General features: G+C 42.7%; 3 protein-coding genes across 5 annotated transcripts in view; 2 read left to right on the top strand and 1 right to left on the bottom strand.

Moving 5' to 3' along the window:
• ncor2 (nuclear receptor corepressor 2) overlaps positions 1 to 4,941 on the top strand; it is a 67,690-nt gene extending 62,749 nt beyond the window's left edge. Inside the window, exons 44-46 of one of the 2 annotated variants that reach the window (XM_053869930.1) lie at positions 752 to 940; positions 1,025 to 1,201; positions 2,638 to 4,941. In XM_053869930.1, the coding sequence (XP_053725905.1) occupies positions 752 to 940; positions 1,025 to 1,201; positions 2,638 to 2,828 (557 nt within the window). In that variant the 3' untranslated portion in view covers positions 2,829 to 4,941. The remainder of the gene's footprint in view (positions 1 to 751; positions 941 to 1,024; positions 1,202 to 2,637) is intronic. The other variant, XM_053869929.1, reaches the window with a different exon arrangement.
• An 873-nt stretch (positions 4,942 to 5,814) lies between these two features.
• ccdc92 (coiled-coil domain containing 92) overlaps positions 5,815 to 27,881 on the top strand; it is a 64,241-nt gene continuing 42,174 nt past the window's right edge. Inside the window, exons 1-3 of the mRNA XM_053871682.1 lie at positions 5,815 to 5,902; positions 6,483 to 6,551; positions 7,927 to 8,069. The gene's annotated coding sequence lies outside the window, so the exon portion shown is untranslated. The remainder of the gene's footprint in view (positions 5,903 to 6,482; positions 6,552 to 7,926; positions 8,070 to 27,881) is intronic.
• rflna (refilin A) lies at positions 6,124 to 13,921 on the bottom strand. Of its 2 annotated transcripts, XM_053871684.1 has the most exons (4): positions 13,890 to 13,921; positions 13,338 to 13,775; positions 8,353 to 8,459; positions 6,124 to 8,289 (listed from the first exon to the last, which is right to left on the bottom strand). In XM_053871684.1, the coding sequence occupies exons 2-4, from the start codon at positions 13,554 to 13,556 to the stop codon at positions 7,956 to 7,958; spliced, it is 660 nt and encodes a 219-aa protein (XP_053727659.1). In that variant the 5' UTR covers positions 13,557 to 13,775; positions 13,890 to 13,921; the 3' UTR covers positions 6,124 to 7,955. The 2 variants fall into 2 exon arrangements, with proteins under 2 accessions (XP_053727659.1, XP_053727658.1); XM_053871683.1 differs by lacking the exon at positions 13,890 to 13,921 and having other exon boundaries at positions 13,338 to 13,839.

Below are 27,881 nucleotides of genomic sequence, written 5' to 3'. Positions count from 1 at the left end.
CAATTTCCGGACTATAAGCCGCTACTTTTTTCTTGCGGTCTGAAACCTGCGGCTTGCACAACGTCATGCTGCCAAAATATTGAGCCTCCGATGAAATCAGGCATTTTATTTACCTTAAAGCGCTCAAAATCCGCTGTTTTCACTCGCATGTCTACAGAGCCTATCTCATGAGAAGCAGCAGCTGAGACCAGCTGTGGTGTCGGAATTTGGGACACATAGGCAAAAACAGCGGTTTGAGCGCTTTAATGTCAGTAAAAAATGTGGTGAGTTCATGATTTGGAAGTTCAGAACACTGCGGAGTTTGTTTCATTTTGGATCGCTTTCAAAACTGCCTTCGAAGTGATCCTCATGCATTTTTAACTTATTGACATCTCTGTTTGCTTCATCACTGGGGTTCGTGGTTCACATTATCCGTTCGTCTGGATTGAGTTTCATCTTTAGTCAACATCTTACAGGCCTTTGGCCTGATTTGTTCCCTGGGCCTTAAGGTTAATATGATCCAAAACCCACTTTGACATTAAAAGTGCTCCCGTTAATTCAGCATTGGACCAAGATTGGTGCTGTTTCCCAGCCGTTGCCGTGGCTGCGTACCTCTGTTTTAGAATAGCTTCTGTTCATTGTTGCAAACACAAGGGTCATCATGCTTTGAGTCACATGAAGGCAACTACTGGTTCTGCCTCATAATTTTCCCTCCAAACGCAACCTGACCTTCAGACATGGTGGGTGCTGACTCTCATCTCTCCTCTGACAGGACCTGTGAGCGTCCGCAGCCACCCTCCTCCAGAGGCACCGGGTAACTCCATTGGTCTGGAGGCCATCATAAGAAAGGCCCTGATGGGCAAATTCGACGACCAGTCTGAGGAACGTCCTCCATCCAACGCTGCTAATCTTGCTAGCATGCCTGCTGCTGATGGACGGGCTGACGACTGCTTCTCCCAAGGTGCGACTTCAGACGTGTTGGTGTACTTTAGTTTCAGTCTCGCACAATTTCAGCATGGAGTTTAATGCTGATCTGTGCCTGCAGGTGGAGCCAAATCCTCAAAAGGTAACGGGCGCACCAACGGACGCAAAGCCAAGTCTCCAGGACCAGGTCTGTCTGGGGGGGAGAGGCCCTCCTCGGTGTCGTCTGTCCACTCAGAAGGAGACTGCAACAGAAGAACTCCTCTCACCAACCGTTGGGAGGAACGACCCTCATCCACAGGTGAGTTTTAAAGAGTAACACAAGCACTAGTTATGTCGAGACATAACAAACCTTTTGGTGGAGCAGCTGAGATGTGCAAGGGGTACTGCAAAATGTTACTCAAGTAAAAGTGATCCACTACATATTTCCAACAAAACTCATGCACTGTTTGTAATTCAGTTCTCTGCTAGTTTACAATAGCAATAGCAATCCTACTGCAGAAGTGCTGCAGGGGAATCACAAGTGTTTTTATTTTATATAAGTAAACCATTAATGAGTGGGGAGACTCCCATTAATTTTATTTAATAATATTTTTTTTATTATTTATTATCAATCTTTTAAACAATTTATCCAAGTAGGTTAAAGACACAGCATTAAATCACTCATTCTCTAAAAGCCAGGCTGAAAAAATGTGACTATAAAAGCGATTTTAAAACACTCAATGTTGCTTCAACACTCATCTGGTTCGAGACATGAGGACTCTGGAGCAGCTCAATGCTCAGAACCCCACAGTCCTGGGCTTGCGTTCAACTGAGAGCTTCTGATTATTATTTATTTTGCCTTGAGCCAATGTAATGCTGGAGTCATGGAAGTTGATTCCTTTCTTTTCACCCACTTCATGAAAACGGGAAACAAAATAAAGACTCGCTTGTTTTTGTCTGAAGGAAGTGTGCGCCTATTCAGATTGAAACTGCAGAAACAGTGAAGTGGCAGCTCACCAACACTTTCATTGCCAAAAGACGAGCGTTGCGACCACTGCTGCTCAGTGACAAGGTTATTTTAGTTATGGAAAACTAGAATTGGAAATCGTTTTTGTTAACTGATCTAAAAATTAAAAATGAAAGTTTTTCTCAAAACAGTAACTAACTGAAAATGCATAGTCTGTTTACAAAACTAATCAAAACAGACTAAAATTATAGCCTAATTGTCCTTTGTTTTTGTCTTTTATTTGTTTCATAAAGAAGCCGTTTGAGATGATCTGTCCAAGACTCGATCTATTTTGGCTCGGCTTGTTATACGACAGCTCTGGGCCAGGTGTGGCATGTGGAGTCCATGACGTCACTCGTGTTGACAACCTCACCTGACAGTGCTGACCAGCGCGATGGTGGCATCATCTTTCCGGACTTGATGCGTTTTTTTTTACAGACGGGATTTTGTTGAGTTTTTGTTACTGACTATTTTTGTGACCTTCAATCTTCAATCTCGTTCAAATACCTCTTATTGCAGGAAAAAAAAACATAACAAATGGCTAAATCTAAGAATAACTAAACTGAAACTAGGCATTTTTCAAAAACAAACTAATTCAAACTAGCCGACCCCCTCTAAAATCGAAATAAAACTGACTTTGAAAGTCAAAAATACAGAACTAAATAAAAACAAAAACTAATGAAGAATCTCTAACTACCAGTGATCCAGCTGCCGTTGATGTAATCGCCTCAACTCTTGTGTGTTTTTAGGTTCAACTCCGACTCCCTTCCCGTGTAACCCCCTGATGATGCGTTTCCCCAGTGGAACAGTGTCGGTGCCCTCTCCTGGTCAAGCGACCAGTCAAGGACAGAGTCAGGGGTCGGGGCAGGGCCGACCCTGGGAGGAGGAGCCCAAACCTCTGCTCATGTCTCAGTACGAGACGCTGTCCGACAGCGAGTGACCCGGAACTCTGTAACCATAGTAACAGGAGCCGTTCCAAGTCCAAAGCCGTCAGCCACCTCACGCGCATCTGCCGAGGCACCTGCCATGACGACATTCCATTCTCCGTTGCCTCCACCCGTTCACCTGTAGTCTCGCGTCCGTCAGTCACCAACCTGAAACCTGAGCACCAACAGGCCGGAACATTGCTGCTCTGTGTGTTTCGCATGTTTCACTCCAGGACTCGTCCACTGGACAAATCACTTTTTTTTACTTTCGTACTTTTCCTCACTGGCCTTATCAAAACAGACATTGCACAATGTGGTGCACAGCTCTGGCCTGCTCACTCCTGTGTGGACGGCTGCTCCCGGGACGGATGTGTCTTCACGGTGCAGGCGGTGCACTGCTACCACTACAAGAACACATGGAGGAGACTTGGTTCTGTTGTTTTCGGTTCTGTTCCCACTTTCGAATTGAGTCCTGTGCTTGGAAGGTGAGCGCAGACTTTTAGTATATTTCGGTGGTAAACTTTGATGGTAATGTTTGTTGTCTATTTGCAATGATGTATTTTTTGGGATGGGAGGGAAGAGAATGTTTTATGGGGGGGTTCTATTGGTTTACAGGGTAAACAATGCTGTCGATTGCTGATGTCATCATTTATTACTGTCCTGAGTTGCAGCGGAGACCTGTCGACGTCAGGAATTCATGTGCAGAGAGATGGCGCTGAGACAAGTGACACTTTCTCACGGTTTTTATATTGACCATGTGTGTGTTTTTGGAAATGAAGCACTTAGTTGTCAGTCGGGTCACAATGGCATTTTCAGCAGGACTTGGTTAGAAGTGGACTCAGTTTTTTTCCCCCTCCTTTGGGGGGAGGGGCTTCCCTCGAGGACCTCTCTTTTAAGGTTTTCTCCCTCAAAGCGACGATCAAAAGTCGAAAACGGCTGTTGCTTTGAGCCCACGCCGACCCAAAACTGAAACTGCTTTAAAGGTCTGATCATCTCGGCAACTTTTCTCTGGTTGAAGAGGTGAATAAAAAGCCATCTTTCTGAAAACTGACAGAACCCCACATTTGAGCTGTTGTGACACTCTGACCTTTAACCTCCTGCTGCCTAGTAAAGGAGTCTGAGCTCCTTCTCCTGGTTGTTTTTGTACAGATATTCTTAGTGTTAAGTGCCATTTATTTTACAAACAGTTCAATGTGACGCACAACTTTTTTCTTTTTTTTTAACCAGAGCCCCCTCCCCCTTCGATGCAGGTAAATCAATAGAGCAAGCATATACAATTAAACGTCCAATATAATGCAATCCTCGCCTTAGTTTTAAGCTTGCGGTTGTCGCCCAAACACCGATTCCAAGCACGAGTTTATGTCAACACAAGTCCACGGATTGTAGGTGAGAGTCGTTCTGTGTCTGACGTTAAACCAAACTGGTGTGGTGAAAGAGACTTTTTTTGCTCATGGTCATAGTGAAGATGACATCATCACCAGTGACTGTTATGAGGCTGTGTGCCTCCTCTGGGGTTGTGGATGTCGGCGGTACGTGCATCTCCACCACGGTTGGGTTTGTGCTCTCCTGTCTTGTTACGCATCACAAAAGCCAGGGATTGTTAATGGCTCTGCTTCATCATTGATCCACTGGAAGAGTTCAAGAATGTGTCCGTAATCAGACTAAGCCATATCCAGCTGTTCCTACAAAGATTGACAAACTAACTCCTTCTTTTTAAAGTGTTCTGATTTTAAACATGCATTGTTTTTTTTAAGGCAAAAGCTCCACAGTCATTTCATCAGGAAGCAGGTTGATTGTGCTTAAAAGACTGAGCGGTGGGGCTGTGACAGGAGGGGAGGGGTGATGAAATCTAGATCATTGTTCAGCCATTTTGTTCTTTCTTTTTTATTATAACCCTGTATAATAGCAAGGATTGTATATAAAACTGAAGAGATGTACATATTTATGTGGCTTGCTTCAAGGTTGGTATTAAAAAATATTCACACAGTAAAATTCTACATGCCCACCAGCAAGCTTTGTGGATAGCAGTGTAAAATTGAAAAAACAGAACAAAAAAACAAAAAAGACACTGCCTTAATGTTTAAATAAAAGCTTATTGCCATTGATGGTGTCCAGGTCTCTTTATTGAAGCTTCCTCTCTGGAGCGGCTGAGATAGTGTGTGTGTGTGAGTGTCTGGTTGATCGTCACTAGTGGGGTGCAATACTTGGCAAAACACTGTCCCTGTGAGGACCTAATGCTAATGTGCAGACCATTTGGCTGGAGACCACAAATCCAAGCCTCGGTTTGAGGGATGAAAACAAAATAACCAAGTCATAATTGAGTTTAACTTTGGTTACGAGTCATGGTTAGGTTTAGCCATTTGTTTTGGAGGGTTAGATTGTGTGTGTGTGTGTGTGTGTGTGTGTGTGTGTGTGTGTGTGTGTGTGTGTGTGTGTGTGTGTGTGTGTGTGTGTGTGTGTGTGTGTGTGTGTGTGTGTGTGTGTGTGTGTGTGTGTGTGTGTGTGTCAATCAGTGGGATGAGTTCAGGCAGTTTTATATATATATATAGATAGATAGATACTGTATATACATATATATACTTTTTTTGCTTGATTAGTTAACTGTGTAACCTGTATTTTTATTACTTTATAACGTGACATTTTTATATAAACCCTCTTTTGATTATGATCAACTGCCGAAATGATAGTTAATCCAATGTATTAACTCAGAGAGACGTGAAAATCGTGAAAATCGTCAGCCATTCCAAAAAAAAAAAAAAAACTGAAAAATGATCAAAGGGTGTCGTTGAGATCAAAACCATTAAGTCACACCTGGGGCGAAAGTGCTATATACGATCTCCTATACCATCTCTGAAGTCTCGCTGTCGTGCGCTCTCCCAGCACCAGGAGGCGCCATCACCCAGTTGAGCAGTTCTGACCTGACGAGCGAGGCTGTTCGGAGGGAAAAATCGACCAGGTGATGTTACTAAATGCGGTTAGAAGCTAAGGGAACGGCAAGTATTTGTGACGCTAAGTAATATACTGTATAGAAGAATATACCAGCTTGCTCAGTGACGTGACGGAAGCGGTGTTGTGATGTTACAGTAATGTAAGAGTTAACAAAGCGTGTTTAACATACAGTTTGTCCAATGTTGTCGCTGTATTTTCAGTAGGAGCTTACATTTGTTTTAATGGGAACATAACATAATGTACTATTATGTTATTAGTTTTCTGATAATTTAGTTCTCGCAACATGAACAATGTGGTACTAGAGAGTCATTTCCAGTCCAGTAGAAACACACTTCGATCTTGTTGTTTTTTAAGGTTTGGGATTCAATGTTTTATTCAATTCGAATATACATTTGTTTTAAATTATCTTCTTTCAGGAACAATGGTTGACGTACAAAAATATAAAGACAATTGTGAAGTGCCTTGATGCCACATATACAACAGGAGAATATTTTACAATATCAAAATCAAGTGTTTGGAATCACACACACACCAAAAACCTGCATCATATTTCACCTGCCACAACTTTCTCATCACTTCCTCTGGTCTTTTCTGCACGCTGCCTACATCCTCATCCTCTATAGTTAGCTAGCAAGCTTTCTATCTGTTTTCCTAGACCGAAGCTTGTGATCTTGTCAGCCTCTTCCTGAAAACAATTCTCTGTTCCCTCCACACCACAGTACTGAAGCACCACCAACTCAGGACCTGAGCAGAAAATTGGGACTACACTTTTACTATGAAGTCTAAAGGTAAAGTCTAGAAAATCATCAACATAAATGTTTTTACATTTTTTTGTGTTAATCCAAAGACTAATTTGGTTCACTGAAAAAGGAACTATATGAAGACCATAAAGCTGTTATTGAACTATAACAAAATATTTGGCAAGTAAACCTGAAATAAGGATGACAAGAGACCTCGCACATCTGTCTTAAACAAGGTTTCCTCCAATTTCCTCCATTCGCATCAAAGCTGGACGATCTTAAAATGAGTCTGTTTGCCATATAGTCCTTCACGATATGGGACTTAATATTTATGAGCAAGAACGGCAGGTCTCTCTGAATTCCAGGGCGGTAAGGGGAGCCAGTTCTGAAGCTGGGGTTCAAATGCAAAACGGAGCCAACGTTTCCTCAACAGCCGGCTGTGTTCAAGTGTGAAACTGTGATACCAGATCAGAACAAGCTTTATTTGTGTAGCCCATATTTGATGTACTAAATTCATAAGGTTTCTTGAAACAGTGTCCTCATTTTCAGTGGCCACTAGATGGCTCTCTCTCTTCCCTTTGAACAGTTGAAACATCATGCCACCTAACGAAAATTGAAAATGGGGACATTGGTTCATGAAACTTCATCAGCCAATCATTGTTTAGTCCCATACCTTGGGAAGGAGCCCCTGCAGACACACGCTCCACAGTTTGGCTAGATCACTAATCTTCTCTCTTCTCTATCACTTCAAACTTTGGGAAGATACTAGAGTCACTGAATCAAAACACAACGATTCGTATTGTACTCATATCACCCCAAACTCTGCTCTGACTAGTTGAGTTCCCCGTCTGTTGGACTGAGACAACAAATGTACATTTGTGGATTAAATAAAAGAAGCATTTCAAATAAAATCCTCACAAGCTAGAGACACTCACTCGGAGACCAACGGCAGATCATGGTCATCTTGGTAACTGAGCGTGAGCGAGCTAAGTCCTAAATAAATAAACTAATTTTTACAAACATTTATTCTTCCAGTTAATTTTCTGTCGAAACCTGATTTATTATACTTTGCAGCTGGATTGTTGTTTTTCTGCAAATAAATATGACAAATTGATCAGAAACAATTTGGTCCAACATCGCAAAAAGACATTTTGTAACAATAACGCAAAAACCAAAAGAAAAGCTGAAGTTTGACATTGCTACAGGTGCACACACTATTCACCCCTGCACATCCGATCACAGTCACAGAGGTTAGAATCCAACTGGAGATCCACCTGTCGGCCTCTCGTGTTTTCCATTAGGCTTTGACCAATGACGTGCAGCGTATGCAGGAAAATTCCCCGAAGAGTATCCATGGATAGATTAAAAAACTAAATTTTGGGACTCCAGTTATTACATAATTTGATTTCCCTTTTTGCTTCAGGGTTGTTCCAAGTCTCCAAGGCCGTGTGCCTACAGGTCCTCTGTGTAAATGATGCAGGGGCTCGTGTCCTCACTGGACTCCAGCTGGACCGTGGAGACGAACCAGCGGCGGGAGCCCGAGGCGTTGTAGTTGAGCGTGGTGCGGTAAGTGTTTTTGGCATGCTTGGGATAGATGATGGTGGTGCTTCGGTAACTGATGGGCCTTTGCCGCGGCTCCAGGTACACCTGGGACTTGTAGCTCCTCCAGGTGCAGTTCTGCACTGCCACCACTGACTCGCTGTAGGAGGTTGCCGTGGGAACGGGGGCACACCAAACCCGGTCTTGGTAGTGTCTGTCCGAGTCGTACTTGACCTCTGAGTTGCACCTGTAAAAAGAGTAGGGTTAGCTGTTTTCCTCAGAAGACTGAGAAGTAATGTTCGTAACTTACTTGATTTCTTGCTCTGGTTTTGGGTTCACCTCAATGCTTTCTCCAAAAAACACGGGGTACATGCGAGACCTGGTGTCTCCTGTAGTGTTCAGCATCAGGTAGGGCAACTGCGGAAAAGAAACATCACGATCAGCCGCCAGCATGGTCAAGAGTCCTTGTGAGAAAATTTCAAAATCCAGATTTATAAAGCTTTCAACAGAAGCCAAACCGCAGCAGCTCCCACCCTCTACAGGAAAACACCCTTTTTTAATCCTCACAATTTAGAGTCGGCCTGCAGTTGACTTGTGCCGCAGCAGCAGCAATCAGACTGGAAACACACCCACCGCGGCAAACACCTCGCTTTTTAATTCAGATAATTACAGTGTGTGCGTCGCTGGATGAAGTGTTGGTGGTAAATCTGCTTCGCATACGAGCTTGCTGTGCTTCAGACATGCGAGGATTGTGACCCAGACATGGCCTGTGTGCGTGTGTGTGCGTGTGTGTGCGTGTCTCTGCGGCCGGCAGATGCTGGCCTACTGTAGAAGGAGATATGGTGTGTGTGTGCAGCAGCTGGTCAGCAGGCCGCCTGGATGTGGAGCTGCTGAGTAGATTGAAGCATGCAGGATCATCCCTGTTGCATCCGTTGCTCGTGTGTAAGGGAGTAATTTGATTGTATTCAAGAAGCATTTCCCATCCAAGTTTGTCATTAGGTTTTCCAACGTTCCTATTGTTTACAAGAAACTCCCTGCTATAGGGATCTGACCGTTGTGATCTTGAGCTAAAGAATGGGCCAAGTCCTGAGTAGTGATGGGTTGATGAGGCTTCATGAAACAAACACTGTCCTGATTTCCAGCGGCCACCAGATGGCACTGTCTGCTGTGAAATGTTTGGAGTTGAACGATTAATTCAATGAAACCTCAGATCTATTCTATATCAAGAGCGTCACCTAGTGGCCGCTGAAAATTTGGGCACTGTTTCATCAACCCTGCAAGACTGTTTCATGATGCCCTAATCCGCCCATCACTAGTCCTGAGATTTAGGCAAATAAAAAAGCATAAGCAGGAAATGCTTTTTTTGCAGGACCAAATGCAGCAATATTTGGTGTTAAAAAATAGCAATCTAAAGATTACAGGACTAAAGTTCCTAAAAGTGCACTATGTGTAATTCCCAGTTTCAAATGCTGAATAGTCAGGTGGTGGTTCCTTAAAAAGTGAATGAGATTTGAAGGATTTGACCACTTATTTTAGCCTTACATGAAGCAGATGACTCTTGCTGACATCCAGACGAATGTGCTGAGTGACTTGGTCAGAAGTAAAAATATCTACCATCCTGCATAAGTCACGAATTTGGCAGAGGTTGATCAGCCGACCGATCAATTGGTGCAACCCTGGTCATAAGTTTTTCTCTTCGCTGTGGTAGCGCTTGAGTAATGCGAAAGAGGCGTACCTTTTTAAGTAAACGATACTTTAAGTTCCATTTTACAATGTTACCACTAATGAATAAAAGCAAGTTCTGAGTCATTCACTTCTCATGATGATGACAATACACCACAGCAGAACTGTAGTCCTTCACAAGCCACTACAGTAATAACGCCTGGGCACAAATCCAACAACAGTCGCGCATGAAATGCTGCTGCTGTCCTTGAAATTGACAAGCTTCCTCAAACCCATCGATCATCTCCCGTCTAAAGATTCAAGTGTTTCACATCGTGACTTTACATGAAGCTCAGTTCACCAGTCGGAGTCAAATGGCACCTCAGCTGCAACTCTGGCCGCTCTCACGTTACAGTGAGGCGGTCACATGCCGCGGGCCGCTCGCAGCTCAGCTCGCATGCCTCAGTGGGAGTGGGGGGGGGCAGTACCAGGCCAAGGGCACAACAGAGTTCTGATCGCTTCTAACTCTCACTCAGACCTTCACTGCTCTTACACTGGGGAGAAGAAAGGACTCCAAGAAGAGAAGTGTCACACCACACATCTGATCAGTGCTAAGACTGAAGGTCAGACTGGGAATCCGACTTCAGTTCAGCAGCTGTAGAAAGTGTTGACCACAAGCTCTCACCTCTTCCACAGACTGCTGACACACTGTTTTCGCCGAGTCATGTGCAAACGGAACATCGTGGATAAACATGATTGGGAATTTATTTTGATATGCGCTGTCATTGAAGACTTATGTAACCGCCCACCACAAGCCCTCGAACCCCAAAATAGCGTGTGAGGATTGTTCTTCGGTGGCGTTCAAAAACAACACTAAAATAGACCTGGAAAGGAAAGGACGCAAAAGTCTCTGCGACCAGACCATCGGCACAGGAAACGCTTTCTGATGGAAACGTTGGATTCTTTCCATGCCGCCGCTCAGAAGAGGCATTAGAAACCCGGTGGGCTGCTATCACACCTGATCTTTGGGAGGAAAAGGCAGGCTAATCTGGACCTCAGGAGGAATTAGAGAATCCTCCTTTTTCTGTTTCAGCAAAATCTGTGTCACGCAACTCCCAGGATGCACCGCTGCATTTATGAGTTCTCCTTTAAAAGCCACCTTGACCTGCGCCGACATGTTCACAAGTCTTTGTGAATCTGGGAGCGACCCGGGAAGGGTTTTCTTTACAAGTCCGTCTTGACGTACGTGACACACAAATCACAGGATGTCTCATTACAAGGTATCTGCGAAAGGTTAAAGGCAATTTAGCACCTGTGAATCCAGGTATTTCATTTTTTTTATAAGCCTGTTATTGATGATTACTGGTTATACAAACTTTCATCTGCTTGACAAGAGCTACTTTGGTCAGATGTCTTGTAATGCCATAGTTTTGTAGTCAAAATGATTTGACAAGCTGGAATTCAACCCTGTCGATTCTCACAGACATGTAACTGAGCTCAGTCACTCCTCATGCTCGGGTCCTCCACATTACTCTGTCAGCGGGCTAAATGTTAATGGCACAAAGGAGTCGCTGTTAAAATACTGAAGTATTTCGACGTAAAACCAGATCAACCTTAGTGAGATGCGAGTCAGTAATCGCTAATGTCACAAATGGTACTCATTTATAGAGAGCGGGGGATTGTTCAGCGCTCGAATAATGGCTGTCAGTAGGGCGTTTATTTTCCTCTGAAGTAGAGCCATAAAGTGAGGTCAAAGCTGAATCTATCCTCACCACAATTTAGATTCATAAAGACGCATGACAATAATCCTACTTTATTTTTGGAAAAAGTAAAGGCAGTGTGATCTAATCTGGCCCGCTAATAACTTGTGGGACAAAACCACAAAAACAGCCATGTTGACTACCGGTGACCAGTGTCTCAAATCAAGCAGTAGAAGGGCGTTGATTATTATTATGAGATGGTTGAAAATGTAATATAAATATTACTGTTTGTGGTAGCAATTTAGTACTTAAATTTGTGTATATTTTGTATCACTAGTAAGCAGGTTTAGCAGGCTTTAAGCTAGGATATATATATATATATATATATATATATATATATATATATATATATATATGAGAGTGCCCCCCCGCCACCTGCAGACCCCACACCAGAATTTTGGACAGTGAAGACTCCGGCAACTTGTTGATTTGATCAACAGAAGAGCATGGAATCCACTAAGAAAACTTACATCAGCAAAGGTATTTTAAAGTCAGAAAAGTTGCCGCAGAAAACAGAGGTGAAAAATAGGGTGTCCTCAAGAAGGGCATCCCATCTTCAGAACAAGGCGAGAAGGTTGGATTTAGAAAAAACTAATTCAATTCTTTACTCCAGGCTAAACAACGTTTCCGCAGCGTGAAGCTAAAAAGCTGCTGATGTTTTAGTGCTTTCTCTACACACGATGTACAATTAGGATTTCAGCCAGAAGACAAGCAAACAGTCATTATGTCACTATAAAGGAGTGGTACCACATTTACTACTGCATAAGTGGGACAGGAGAAGTGTCACTAAGATGTACATGTACTGTGTTGAAAGGCTGAAGACTGCCTTGACTTGCTTTCATTCTGTATCATGAATATGAATAAATAAATAGCTTGAATTACACAGTGGTCCAGCGAACACGGATTAGGAGCTCTGGTTGGTTCGGTTGTTTGATAATGTCTTCGCTGCAGTCTTAGGTGGACACCTCAGCGTGATGCGTTTGAAATAGTCGGTATGAACTCAGCATTTGACTTGGCAACTTCTGCAAAACCAGTTGTCAAGTGTAATCACTTGATTATTACGTAGCCAGAAGCTGCAGCATGTGGGATGATGTCCACGGAGTGACAGGATGTAATAACTTAATAGTTTTCACTTGAATGCATGATTCTGAAATGAGACAAGAAATTGCTATTTTCCAATCCAGCTAGCAGCCAGCTGCGTCTCCAACAAGCAGCTTCAAAATGTTTGGACGACAATGAACGAGTCGAGAGAAAAAGCACTGTAGTTATGCACAGCGCACTAAAAACTTAAATCTGAATTGAAACAGATGTGATCAATGCATGGCCCTCGGGCCACATGCCGCCCCTTGACACCCCCAACTGGCCCCAATTGGCTGAATGTCAAGCAAGACGGTTGAATTTGCTTTTTATATACAGTGCATATACATATTTTTGTTTACACTTTTTAGCTTGTGTTTGAATCATTCAATTTTATTTTTCCTTGCTTTCTTTATTTCATGTATTAAGTCACATGTTTTATTAATATTTTTCTTCATTTGTGATTTACACCCTCAACCCCGAGCACACACATCCGTGACCCAAAAATCACCCAGTGATCAAAGTATAGTTGGAGATAGACGCCTGCATAGCTTGGCCCCTGGCTGAGACCAGTGGGAGTCCCCTGAATCCACTCGTCTCACTGACCCACCACAACCCAGAGGAGACGCAACAGCTTGAACAAAGAAGACAGTTATCTAGTGTTTTTTAGAGACAGATGTTCCAGATGTTGATTTAGTCTCACGGTTCTGGACATTTACACACACATCCTAAAGTTTGCTTCATCACTCGAAACTAATAATAAAACTAAAATGTAGTAGTTCAGTCCGCGACTTACCAGCTTCCCCTCTCGGAGTTTCTCTCTGTCCGCTCCATGGTGAGTCTCCACGGGTGTCGTGCAGCTGCCGGAGCGGGACTCGATGAGACCCGGAGACAGGGAGCAGAAGGGCGGACTCGGGCTCGGGGGTAGACCTGAGTCCGGGCTGTCGAGCAGCCCCTCTCGATTCTTTCCTTTTAAACTTTCATCCATCGCCTGTAGATGTAGATGGCCCACCATTTCTGGGACGTCTGGACTCTCCAGAGACGAAGGCGCACCAGCGTATCCTCCCCGGCGGCTCTGGAGAAAAGCGATCCCCCTATAAACGACCTCTGAACCGCAGAAGGAATTTGGTGGATCTGATTGACCGATCCGGTGGGCTGATTCTGGCGGAATGATCACGAAGGTTCGCTCCCTTCACTGCCGGATTGTTATTCCAGAGCAGTTCCTAACGCTCAGCTGCTGAAGGGAAGGAGACGCGTCAAGAGCCGCACCAAACAACTGAGTCCTGTCGCCTGTGGCAGACCAGAGACTGACTGACTGAGGGAGACAGAGAGAGAGAGAGAGACGTACCTGGGCAGACTGTCGTGGTTCGTCGACGTTAGCCACCGGGTGGCGCAAGTCCTTAGTCAGGCGGCGTTTAAAAAGTTGCCACTACAAATTCACGATTAGAGATGTAGAGACGTAGAGATACGTGTTTTGGAATTGTAAAAGGAGTTATTTGTGTTAGAGAGATTCACAGTTGGTAAACTGCTATAGATAGTTTGACATTATAGTATTTTTTTCTCCCATATTTGAGTTATTAACTGGTTGTTTATCATATGTTATTCCTATACTTCTTGACAACGTTTTTATTACTTGAAAATATCACAAATGATCCTCTGTCTTATTTCCTTGTCATGCAAAATGGTAATATCAGGAGTAAACAAAGTTTCATTTCTACATTATTCCCATGCTAATTTCACAACAGATGTGAATAAAATATAAAAGTATAGAGTATAAAAAGAATAGAAGTATCTTTTGAAAACAATACTTGAAAAGCTGAGTGACTATCATTTTTAAGATCTTGATGATGGAACTATTGAGGCACAACTACATTAATCCTTGTGGGTTATTAGACTGTAGCTACACCTCTAAAATGTAATAAAATACATGTAATAATATGAAAAAAGAAAATGAAAAGAAATGCAAAATTCAAACCATATGGAAGAAAAGTAAATAAATAAATAAATAAAAAAAAATAAAATGCAGTCTGTGGGGGATACTTATATTATTTCACAATACATTACTTGTTTGTTTTTTGTAATTCAACCATTTTTCCCAGCTCTGGTCAAATAGTTCTTCTTTGCTTTTCAACTTAAATGTGGGTTTCTCCATAATTGACAAACATTGAACAATGTCAGTACATTGGCCCACGTCCGGTGCAACAGGTTGGAGCCATTTTCTTGTAATAGCCTTCTTTCCAGCCACCAAAAAAATCTTGACCAGGTATGAGTCTCTAAAATGTTTTTTATTCCATTGAACTGGATTAGAAGAACTACTGTCACTCAGTAAATGACTACTTCTCTGTGACCATTTTGTTTCGCCCAGTGTTCTCATACAATAAAACAAAGTACGGCTAAAAGTAGATGAAAGAGAAACTAGCCTTTATTCAAAGTGATAGTATTTCTACTATCTTATTTTATGATCATGTTTTTTGAATAATAATTTTGACTGCTGAGTCACTCAGAGTAATCGAGATAAATAAAGTTGTTTTCAAGCAAAATCCCAAACATCAAAACAGCGTACATCGATGCCTCGCCTAAATCGCACTTGTGGTCTCATTTTATTCTGCGACACAGTCCTTGGTAATTGAATCAGAGTCAAGAACAGAGGCAAAATTGTGGACCGATCCAAGTCAATCAGATAATGTTGTCAAGCAAATGAAAGGTAATCCAGCTCTGTGAGTAAAAGCACACCCTGATGTCGGCCATTATTTAGTCCCCGATGTTTGAGTCGATGGGAGCCAGCCAACTTCTTTTGATTCAGGTGGTATTTAGTTTTGAGGGTTTTGCGAGGATTACTGCAGTTATTTTTCAAAACGCACGTGCGGCTCTCTGTCTGGAGTATTTCAGGATTTCAGGCCGTAATGCTTCTTCCTCGTTCATAAATCATCATTATGAATACAAAACGGCCAAATCTTTGTTGAAGTGTTGCTCAGCACGTGTCGGTTTTAATTGTGTTCTTTAATTAAATTGCAAGCAATTTGCCAAAAGTGCAACCCGAGCACCGACACCAAGATGGTTGGGCTGTAAACTGCTGGATATTATCTTTGATGGTCCACCAGCACTTTAAGTAACAACAGCAGATGCCAAGAAATCAGCCATACATGTTCTTTCAGCATAGTATTTTAAGCTCTCGCGGGGGCTCAACAACTGTGTTTTAGACCCATTGTCTGAAAAGCTATAACGAATGGCATGCTTGTTAAGCTGACGCAGCTGTATGCTTGTTTGCGGAGGATTGTTTTTCTTTCTGTGTTATTGCTGGAGCAGGAAGTGCTTGAGCGGCACTGGGAAGTTTTACTGGCGTTCCTCACTTCAGGTGTGTTTTCGTGTTATCATGTCCATCTTGAAAGAGCCCATCATGTTGATCCTCAGGCATGTAGAGGGATCTGGTGAAGATCTGCTACAGATTAGCGGCAGGACAACGCAAGGGTGTTTTTGTTCCTGGAAAACAAAGATATGAAGGTCAGCTTGAAAAGAATAATTGGATACTCCTTTGTGAGGTGTTTGGGCCTGCATGGGTTTGAGTTTACTGCCCTATATAATGATCTTTACGAGCCTCTAGACTGCTTATTAATAAAGATATTAGATTGAATCGGAATGTTTTGTGGAACTCTAAATACAATAAAGATGTAATGAAGAAATGGCTGGTGAAATCCCTCGCCATAATACGGTGATAAGTTGACTCATTAAAGAGTCCTTCATTAAATATAAAGTCTTGCTGTTATTTCTGGATATGTTGCTTAAAACAGATTTTCTATCATTCAACATCTGGTGAGAGGTGGGAGGATCTTGGTACCAGGGTAATCTGTGACCACCTTTCTGTTGCCATCAATCAACAATCTAAAACAAATGGATTCAAACTACTAAGTGAGTGACGATACATTAGTCGTGATGGTGTATCATAGCGTCACGCTTGTCTTAGCTGCGGCCTATGGCATTGTTTTCTGACCCTGCGTACAGGTCATCCGAGTCTTGCCGGTTACTCAGCTGCCGACTGTTTCCACTGGGTAACCCAAACACTGCCACACAACCATTTGAAAGTAGCTGGTATTTCTGGTTGTGCTCAATAGGCTGTTGCTCTTGTCAGTTGTTGCCGTTGTAGATGGAGCTAACATACTATTTAGAGACAAACAGAGACGATCGCATAACCACTTTTGACGTGACTAATAATTATTATGGACAAGTTGCTCCAGGTTCTCCTTGTGTAATGGTCAGTTAGCCACTATTGTTACTGACCGGCAAGCTGTTACTCTCAAAACATAGACATATGGGTTGCCTTAATCTACAACATACTGCACAACACTCAGTATAAAATCCCTGTATTTTAAACTCACATTGCTGCCTTAAGTGTGAGTTACTATATATATATATATAATTTTTTTTTTTAAATCAAGACAGTACAGCGAGTTATAACAGCTACATTTGAGAATCATATTAAGGCCAGCCATTTCAAGTTTTTGTCTTTACAGTTTGTGCTTTCGTGCCCTCTCCATCCTGCAGGTCACAAATAGATAACCCGGCTTCTCATTAAAAAAATACCACCACGATTCAATCATGTGACATCTCATAGCATGAGGTCGTGCCACACACTACGAATTAAAAGTCACTCTGGTATTACGCTGGTACTTTTACCCTGCCACAGATGATTACTGAAGATGATTGAGTGATATATTTGTTAACCCAAGCATAAGTGACAACCTAAACATAGAATTAACTTGAAGTGGGTTTTGCAGTGTCCAGTGTTGCAACCTGATCCGTGCTCATGCCAACCAAAGAAATATATCTTATCGCTTCACTATCTTTTACATTCATCTCTGCGTACCATTTGTTTCCCACTGGATAATGTTATTTTGACACGCCGTTTAACCTTTGTCCTTTTCCTTAATGGACACCATAGAGCAGACATGAAGGGCTGCCTCCATTATGTGGGAGTTGATTGAGAAGTTCTGCAATCAGGATTTAGTTCGTGAGCTGTCAGGGATCCCTGGAGGCTTTCAATCTGAAACAGAGGGAGTCGGACAGCTGTCTGAACATTTACGTGTTTGTGCTCCATCATCCTTTCACGGTGGTTCGCTCGCACACGGGGGTTGGGGGGTTTCAAAGTCATACTTTTGGAAAATCAGACACTTTGTATGACAAAATATTGCCAATATTACTTTTTAACTGCACGGTTAAAGCTCAGTTTTTGCTACATAGGATCCCACTGTGCGTATTTGTAGTATAAATGAGTGGTGTAATTGCACCAACAGAAGCGCGCCTATGTCTCCATGTTGATGTTTCAGATACATTCAGTGTGCCGTTCATGTTGGTGAGTCTCTGGAATAACTCTCAGTGTAAACAAGCCACAGGACGGCCTTCCCTGGCAGGGCGGCTGTTTTCAGCTGGCTGGGACGTCACTGCGGTTTACACACACAAACGCTCTTCTTCAGACACACAGTTGAGATCCTGGGCGGCTGCACATATCGCTGTCCGTCCTCCAGTTTGATCTTGGACCAACTCCACACAAACACTGGCCTCTTGTTAGAGTCCTGCACGTGACCACACACCTCTGCTCTGTTTCTTCCCATTGTTTGGAGAGTGGTGATGAACATGCTTTGACTGGATGATGGATGAGCCTGGCAGCTCTAAAATAAGCCAACCAACCTCAAAGTTAAACCTATAATGCACCTCACTTTCGCAGAGCCCACTACATCTGGTTTCAATGTGAGGAGGACGGTTTGTGCCTGGCAGCTGCGCAGGAGATAAAGATTTAGGTCAAATGTCTTGGAGTGGTGAGGGAAATTTTGCCGGCTTGTAGCGTTAGGCTGTTTTTAAAATGCTATAATTTAGGCTCTACTTCTACAGTTCTGGTGAGTGTCTGTGTCAACGTCCTCTGGCACCTACAAATGAGAGAAATTAAGTGTAATTTCTGGCTCATTAAATTATTCACTTATGGCTTCCTGTGTGGAAGGACTCGCATCGTGTTGAGTTTGTGTCGCACTTATTAACTTCTCAAGATGATCGTATCATGGAGTTTGTGGGAAAATGTGGTTTCACTCTGTCTGAACTGGAGGGCGTGTGTTTCTGTTAAATGACGGTTTTGAATTAGTAGTTGGGCAACACTTCTTCCATTCATCGAACTGGCATTTAAAATTGAAAAACACCACAACTCACAGACATTAAACAAAGCTTTCCATTTATGTTGAAAAGCGAGGATCCCACCAAAAATGAAAGTCCATATTGGAATGTGAAAGAATGATGTTTATCTATTTAGGAGTCCTTTTGGTTGTAGGGGAAAGGAGAAGGATTTTTCCTTTTCTAAAGACCCTAGACCCAAGTTTACCTAACTGTCCAGATGCGGCATACCTTTGGAATGAATTTAATGCTCACCGTGCTCTATGAAGAAGGAATCACACCCTCGCAAAATGGTGTTCTTGCGTTTACATATTAAAAAAAATACAAAAACTTCAAAGCACCATGACTTAAAAAGTGATTGTTGAGAATTCACAGAGCCAGCCATTATTGTTGTCCTTGTGGCTCTGCCTGTTCTCACTTTTTTAGTGGTCATCATATAAATACATTTGAACAGATTATGACATAATAAATACATTTAAATTGTATTGATGCATGTATATAATTGTATGTAATGCCTCATCTATGCTACTGTAAGCATAGGTGACACGATATAAGTTCTTTTCTTTTTTAACTTGTGCTGTGTTTTCTCAGTATCTTGCAATACAAAACGTATTCCGATACAGGAGAGGTGATACGATACATTGTGATATATTGCGATACTTGAAATTCTGCAATGTAGCGTAATAGGACCATCAAGTTTATTTTTATGACGTCAGTCCAGACTTTCAGTTTGCAGTTGTACGACTGAGGAATGAATCGCTCCCTCAATCAGCCCAATAACTCCAGTGTACTGAAAGAAAGTCTTGCTGCAAATCAAACTACTTTTAATGGCAGTTCATTTTCGTAACTTTGCGATCACTTTAGAATCAAACTCGGCAATGAACAGAGTCACTTATGTTTGATACATGTATCAAGAAAGCTATCACAAGCCATGGATGATGAGGGATTAAGAACTCTGAAGTCGGACACAGTTTTAGCTTACCTCTTACCTCTCCTGACTGAACTGGTACAGTTCTTATTTAACACTTGGTTCCTCTTAAACAGTCTTCCAAATCTGCTCTGTCATTACCAGCCTCAAGGTCACATGACTAGTGTCAAAAAGGCTGCTCTGAGTGTCAGCAGACTGACGGCGCACTGTCATTTGATAGCTGTAAAATATCCTGCCTTTAATCTGAACTGTGTTAAATCGCAGTCATGTTATTTGGCCGCTGTGCCGCTGACATGTCTGCAGACTCTGTGACCTGAGATTTCCCTGCGGCCCCGCAGCTGTTGGCCTCGCATGATAGCAGCTCACAGCTGTAATCACTGATTCACCTGCAGGCCGCTTCCTCCGACATTTCCACTTCCTCTGCTTTGTCCGTATATAAACACTAAAAGGGCTGTTGTTTAATGTGTAACAGCGACATATCTGTGTTTGCTGTGATGCTCATGCTGAGATCCTGCCTTAACTGTTTGCATATGCACGTTTCAGACAGATATGTGTGGCTTCAGTGATGAGGCAAGGAAGTTATCGACTCTGTGAGTCAATAGTGTTCAAGGTGTAAGGGACAAAATGCAGTCTTTGTTTCAGTTGATGAGTCTTTGTCATTTATTGATGGAGCTAGGTGCACAGTGACCACAAGGTGAGCCCAGCTCAGCAGGGAAGCAAACATCCATGTGAACCAGAAGACGAGAGAAGGTCACAGCTGGGGCAAAAAGCTGAGAGATAAACCTGTTTATGTTTCCTGCCCATTCATCTCCATTTGCTCTCCGACACACGGAGAAAAAGTGCTGCCCTTTGACCCGCTCGCAGTGTTTTTGGCATAAACAGCCTCAGTTGTGGTCCTGACAACAGCCCTGCCTTGTTTGCTCTGTGTGTTTGCTCTGACCTGTGGCGTTGAAGTGTCAGTGGTCTCCAGTGAACACTGAAGGATGATATTTCAGTGAAACATGCTTGTTTGACAGTACCTGCATTCATCACCAATGAGGAAATACGCAGGACAGCGTGGCTTGATCAGTGACGGTTTGATTCTCTGCTTTCAACTTGTCCGATTTTAAGCTAGATGCATTATCTACAACCAAGTCTGATCATGTCTGACTACCAAATTCAGACTATATAAGCCACTTGACATGGCTTATATTGAAAAAAAATGCCCCGAAACATTGCCCTTTGGCAATGCTACCACTGAAATATTAGTTTTACCGTATGTGTTTAACAGAATCAAAAAGCACTGGGTCTGAGTTGATAGCCTTGTGATGGATTGCCAAAGGTGGCGTGAGTGAATCACTGCGATTCACTTCTCCTGTCGCCCTTTTGTCAAGGTAAAAGAACCACACTGACCACTGTCTCTTTGGTGTCGAGGTTTGTGTGCAGGTTTCTCCACGTACCAGATAACGCTCACAGCCTGTGCTCACACTCAAGTTGTTCATGGAGTTTCTATTTCTGTGCCTGCATTCAATATTAGCATGATGTTCCATTCCACCGCTTTCAGCAGATCATGAACGTGTTAGCGTTTCCCTCTTGCTGTTGATCGTCTCCGTGAGTGGTTTGGCATGGCCCACACAGAAAATATTTGTTTCAATATTTGTTATCTTCTGCCTATCAGTGAGTACTTCATTTAAAATAGTTATTAATCGTAGTGTTTGCTGAAGGAACATGTGAGGAGAATGATGGTTTTAGTTTGGATCGTGACCCCATTTTCTTTGCTTTGTTTGTGACGGAATATGTTATTTGTATTCATCTTAATGTGATTTAGATTTTCTCCTAATGATCCAAGTATAGATAATGACTGGCATTGCTTGATCCCTACTCAGTGCAAATCCCAATGTTAAGAGCTGCAGAGTTTGTGGGCTCTACACTGTACTTGAAAATATAAGTGACTTATGTTTTGTTCCATCATTGAGTCATAATTTCTTATCAATAATAAAATTATTTTGAATATTTCTTCATGAATTCTTTCATAAACAACCATCATACGGAATGGGAACCTTGTATAGGCTGTAGTTTCTTTGCAAATGGGCAAATCTCCGAGTCTTCCATGGACATGCTCGATTGAGAGCTAATGTCTCCTGACAGATTGATACCCCTGTCGCCATCAGGGAAGGTTGTGTTTCCCATGGGGCTTTGTGTTTGCCTTCTAGCCTGCGGGTCCATCATGACAAGTGCGGACCACCCATGTCTTCTTGGGTCTTAGTGTTATTGAAGGAATTCCCCCAGTTTCTGTGTGTTAAAGAGAGACTGGCTTTTTTTGTTGTTGTTGAGTGTGTGCCTGTGTCTTTATGTACGCGATGCCACTTTTAACCAAGCTTCAAATGTACCTGCACAACAGGCAGGCATTGAGTGGAGTCACCCTAGTAATTTCACAAAGTTGACTGTAACCAGGGTCTTTCTTGAGGCTATGAAACGGGCAAAAACGGCACACACTGTGCAGCGAAATGACTCCATCTTTAATATGTCTCTTGTCAGACCTTGTGCACTTCGACACTGTTGCAACAGTCCAAACCTGCAATTTTTCAGCACCTGTGCAAAATCCTTCATTCATATTTAATTTACTTTACAAGTTGAAGTGCACTTCCACCTCAACTTATTTGGTCGCAGACACCCACACATCTTCTATTTCCCCCCCGTGTCAGACAGTCCCTCTTCAGTGAAGTGTCCACCTTTGACCTCTCTGAGACTGACCTCCTTCCACTTATTTTTCACTTCCTGCCATCTGAAGTAGGAGGCCACTTTGGCCGAGAGCATTTCCGAGTGTCCATCGGTGGAACATGTCGAGCCTCTGATGTCTTCTTTGCCAGCTCTTGTTAGAATCTGAGGCCAGCTGGAAAGTTTGATCCCTGTCAAGGAGCTGTGGAATTTTAAGCCTGGAGACGACTGGAAGGTGACATTTTGTGAAAACCATTTACTCACCCTTGAGAATTAATTTCTCTGAATTGTCATCATTATAGTTTTCAGATAAATGTCAAGAGCCTATTCAGGGCTGCCTTCCGGCCATGTCAAAGGCTGATCTGTGAAACGCTGCTCTGCAGTGACACGTGCTGATGTGGGCTCTTGTTTCTCCCGTCAAGCCTTGGGGCCTCCGGGAGATTCTTCTCACCAACACACTTATTCATGCGAACTGTTGCGCAACACAGCTGTGTGTAAACAGGCTGTTTAGATGCCCAAGCCCCAACATGCACACACACATTAACCCGCCATGGGAAGATAACAAACCAAGACACAAGTTGAAGGTGTGTTTGAAGAGACACCCCACACACCAGCCTCAACTTGTTGAACAAAATGAAACTGCACTCTTGGATGGAAATACAGGATTAAAAATATTGTCCTGCAAGTTTTTAATCTTGTCTAAAAGGCTTTCTGGCTTGTTATGTTTGCAAGGAAATGAAAAAACATTTACACCGTTTAAAGAGCCAGTAACCAATGAGGATGACATTTGAAAGACAACTTTTGTTTAACTTTAATCCAAATACAAATTGCCAATGAAACATTCAATGAGAGAATGAATGATCTAGACTTTGACGGCTTTTCATGTTGCCGTCATTCTTTTGTCCTCTTGGACGAGCCTTAATTTAAAGGTTGTGAGGAAAGTTTTTCAAACCCCCCTCTCTGCTCAGAGTCTCCAGATCATTTGTGCTCTCTCACAGGTGGTTTATCCCTTACTTGAGGCCATCTTATCAGGAAATTCACCTGGCATGTTTCATTTTATTGCAAATATAAGTTGTTAAAAAAAGACAAATTTATATTTGGACTATGATCATTCATTATGCTTTGCCCTGTACCTGGGGGGAAATCTCTTCCCAGCACACGTTCCCAAGCCAGAGAGGAAATCGGATCTCTTCTTCTTGTCATTGTCTGAACTGCTCTGTGATCTTGTGCAGGTTATGCATGCCAGGAGACCCTCAAAGGGAACGCAAGCAGGTGACCCCATTTAGCTCCTAAAATGACTCCAATTCACTCCATCTCTGTATTAAATCATATAAAAGTGATTTAAAAGTTGAAAATGCATTTGGCGACTGCTTCAGACTTGAATTGCTTGACTATAATCTCTTTGTTGTTGTTGACAAAGCAAAAAGCCTGAAGATTTGACTTTCAGGAAATGACAAAATCGGGTGAATGTTTAAGTATGATTTAGGAATTTTTCATGCTTTGTGGAGAAAACGAAAAAGATGTTGACTTATATCGACCAAAACATTTTTGTTCTGGATTTGTAGATCGGTGCCTCGCGTCTTCCCGAGAATATAACAAACTCGTGTTATATGAACGTGTGTTATATTTGGAAACACATGCGACAGATACTGCGCCCGCTGTGTAGTTTCAGGATGTTATTGCCTGAAAGCAGGTCAGTCTGTTTGCGTGAATGTGTGTTAGTGACACAGCTGCTTCGTGCTCAATATCTGACTCACAACACTGAGCGCTTGTTCTAGATGTTCCTTGTTTTTCTGCGAGAGAAATTAGTGAATGACTTGATTCACTTACTGCGAGGCAGTTTGTGTAATAGATGAGTAATAGCACATTTATTATTCTTGCTTATCAAACGACAAAACTCAATACAGTGATTTATTCAAGACACCAAAGTTAGTTAAAGAAAAAAAAAGTCAAAGATAGTGAGGCCCACAGCAGAAGGTGACAGAGAACAGAATAGAATACAAGCAATGGGACAGATGGATAGAATTACTCAGGCAGGGGTTGTAATGGACCAGAGGCAGAAAACAGTCTTTGTCTAGCAAATAACGAGCATCAGATTCACTGGGGCAGAACAGAGAATCTGCTGTGAAGCCGACAAGACTGAAGAGAACTCAAAAACAAAAAAGATGAGGACAAACTAGGCATTATTTATATCAGTACACAAACTAAACACACCTCATCTGAACTACGAGCAGTTTTCAGAGTTGCAGTTACACTGCATCTACACTTGGAGGTTTAAACACATTAAGTATAAATATAAGTTGAGCAATGAGTTCGTCTTGTGTCAAACCACGTCTGTTTGCCTTCCCAAGAACCTGTCTTGGATGCTTTCATGGCTCATTTTTTATTTCACTCTGGACCTTTCAGGCTGGTTTTGGCAGCCGCGCGGTTCTGGACTGAGGTCTCATTCAAACCACAGCTCCGCCAGTCCACACTGACCCTGACTACCCTGTTGACAGCTGGGCAGAGTGGTCAGCAGCAGCGTAGAGCACATCTGCTCCCTCCATCCTCCCCCTGCTTGCTGCAGTGCAGGTCCCGCTGATCTGAGCTCACAATGAAGCTGTTGACGGGCCATTTCCTTCTTCTGTCTTCATACTTTCTCTGTGACCTTGCCCACCAGCCCCAGAGCACCTTAAGAAGAACGTACTAATATGATTTGTGCATGTGTAAGCTATCAAGATCCCTCAATATTTCGGCAAGTGCAGGTCCAACTTTAAACCAGGGGCCCTGTTTCAGTTGGAAAGGTCAGCTTTAGAATGATGTGTTTCTGCTCGCTGCACTGCATTGAGAGCCAACTGCTCCATTTCCCCACGATCCGTTTTCACAGACCGCTTTTATCCCTCACAAAGCCGAAATACCGCAAAGAAAATGGGCCGGGCCGAGTTCAAACACCAGCTCAAGTTTTATGTTCTGCAAAATTAGAGATGACTTTTTTGAACAGCGTTCCCTGTGTGCTGCCCTACTGTAGGATCTCGCTTCATGAATTTAATGTGTAGCGTTTGGCACACCAAGTTGCTATTTCTCCATTTTGACACGTTGGGACAATGAAGAGATTCATTTTGCTGCTGTGGTGCCATGCTGAAGTGGGCAAACAAACTGTATGATCAGTGCAGCCTCACTGTAACTTGAAAATGCAGGATGGACTGCTGTTTAAGGGACTGAGAGTTGAAGATGATTATTTATGTTTTTAGCAGGTAGTTAGGTTGTAAACAGAACATTTTGTCAGAGTCCAACTTAACATTCCCCTTTTGCACCTTACCAAGCAAACATGCTGACTAAGCACTTGATCATTAAATAGAAGCAGCCTATTCCTGTTTTGTTTAATGAGTCAGAGAGCAACTTCTGCTCCATCAACGCTCGGCTATAAACACGGAGCGCTGACGCTGTTGAAAGACGTTTATTTGACGTCGTCAATCTTCCCACTGACAAGACGGAACCCTTCTGCTGCACCCATTTATTCAAACCCGGCTGCGATGGCGCGCATTAACACAGCAATTTCATTTACTATAAGTTTATGTTTGTAGTAGAATTAAACCTGCATTTTAGATGAACCAAATGACCACGTCCTGCTACTCTTTTGTCTTTCTACGTCCATTCTCCGAACCTGTTTATTTTCATGACCTTTCTTGTCACCTTTTTATGTGGTTCGACATCTTTGTCTTATGAACTTACCAGACACCGTCACAAGAAATGATTGTGTCATGCTCTCAAATACTTGGAGTCTTGTTTTTCATCAGAAAGTAACTCTTAATCATGTGATTCCATTTCATGCTGCCCACCAGGGTGTAAAGTATTCACCACGCCTTCAGAAAAAGGGGCTCTTTGTAAAGATGAATCAATGATCAAACGCAGTAACACGAAGTGGAACCATTGAAACCAGTGAATAACACAACACAACACATCACAGAGGTGGACAAGAAAATGGTGGTTTTTGCCATGTCATAACAGAAAAATGACTATCCGTTGCTTGTGAATCTCTTGTTGTACATTCCGATCGGATATATATATATATATATATATATATATATAAACAGAGGGGAAAGTTTTGACTTTTACTGAACTGGTGATTAAAAACTAGTGTTTTTAATCATAAGAATTTAATCTCTCTCCATCAATCTCTTTATATATATATATATATATATATATATAGTTTGGTTTTTTTTTTTTTTGAGGGGGGGACCCTGTAGTTTCTGATTTAATTTTCTCACAGACAAATCTTGAGTGCATGTAATCCACCCTCTGTTTATGTGTACGTGACTGAGTGCATCAAACATGTTAGCACTGGCCCCACAGGGTGTGTGCGCGCTGAGCTGTCATGCTAACTCAGGTCTCCGTGACACACACTCCAAGTCTGCTGACTTTCTGTGACTACACAGACAAAGATGTAGACTGTGACTCACAGTGACAGCGACACCTGTGCAGTCCAGTCACATGTCACAGCGTCACACAGAAATCCTCTTTCATGACGTAGATAGTCAAAATGACTTCAGCCCTCTTTTGGCAAAGTGGGATTATTTGGGGATTGGTGATGTTGGAGCTTCATTTCTGGTGATATTTTTCAGTCTGGATCAAGCTAAATTGGCGTTCTGGAGCCTGGCCACTTCCTCCACGTGGGCAGAGGAATATTGATAACATGTGGCAGGCTTTATGAAAGACACATAAAAACAACACACAGGAAGTATAAAAAAAAAAAAACACTTTAAGCTCTGCTGGAGACCCGGAGCCTCGGGAAGACCCACACCTACGTACCTGCTCCAGCAATTAGACACGTTGCTCTGCAAACTGGAATAATAAATAGAGTAAAGGACACCGCGGCTCTGTATACTTCTCTGAGAGCCTTCTGTTCTTCATTAGAGTCAACACAAGCGGTTTGGGAAAGTTGACGACTGGCAAACACCTCTGTGAGGCTCGGCAGTTCATGTGTGTTTCTTGTGGTCGGTTTGAGCGTCAGTTTACACAAGTTTGCCGCACAAAGCAGCGACCACTGTGAGAAAGTTTCAACCCATTAATTTTTTTTTAATGCCAGAATAGGCTGACTCTTTCTCTGGGGAAAGCTAGTTGAAGTGCTACTTGACTCAACTCTGGTGGTCGCTAATATTTATTTGCTGCCCTCAGTAGTTCACAGGGCTCACAGCCAGACTCCCTGCACGGTAAACAGACATAAAAAGACCGGGGTACGGTTGACAAACACAAATAGCATGGCTATTGATAGCACTAATGAGACGTGCCCGAACGAGACGTGCCCGAGACAGTGGCAGACCTTGAAGCGCACTGTCGCCACTGGCTGATTTAAGGCACCGCTCCGCTCTGGAGATCTTAAACCCCTTCATCTCCATGTTTTCTGCTTTCTGTCTTAATCTGTCAATGAATCCCATGAACGCTGAATTTTTTTTTTTACCCAAAACGATTCAAATCCACGTGTCGACACCTCAAATGCACAATGGAGATATTTTCTTTCCGTTTTCCCAGCAGAACATTTGTTTATCGCAGCAGTGGCCTGGTGTAACCCTGCCATGCAAAGCA

The sequence above is a fragment of the Synchiropus splendidus genome, chromosome 7, assembly GCF_027744825.2.
Source record: "Synchiropus splendidus isolate RoL2022-P1 chromosome 7, RoL_Sspl_1.0, whole genome shotgun sequence".
Classification (NCBI taxonomy): Eukaryota; Metazoa; Chordata; class Actinopteri; order Syngnathiformes; family Callionymidae; genus Synchiropus; species Synchiropus splendidus.
The sequence above is the reverse complement of the archived record's forward strand: the minus strand, read 5'-3'. Positions and strand labels throughout refer to the sequence as shown.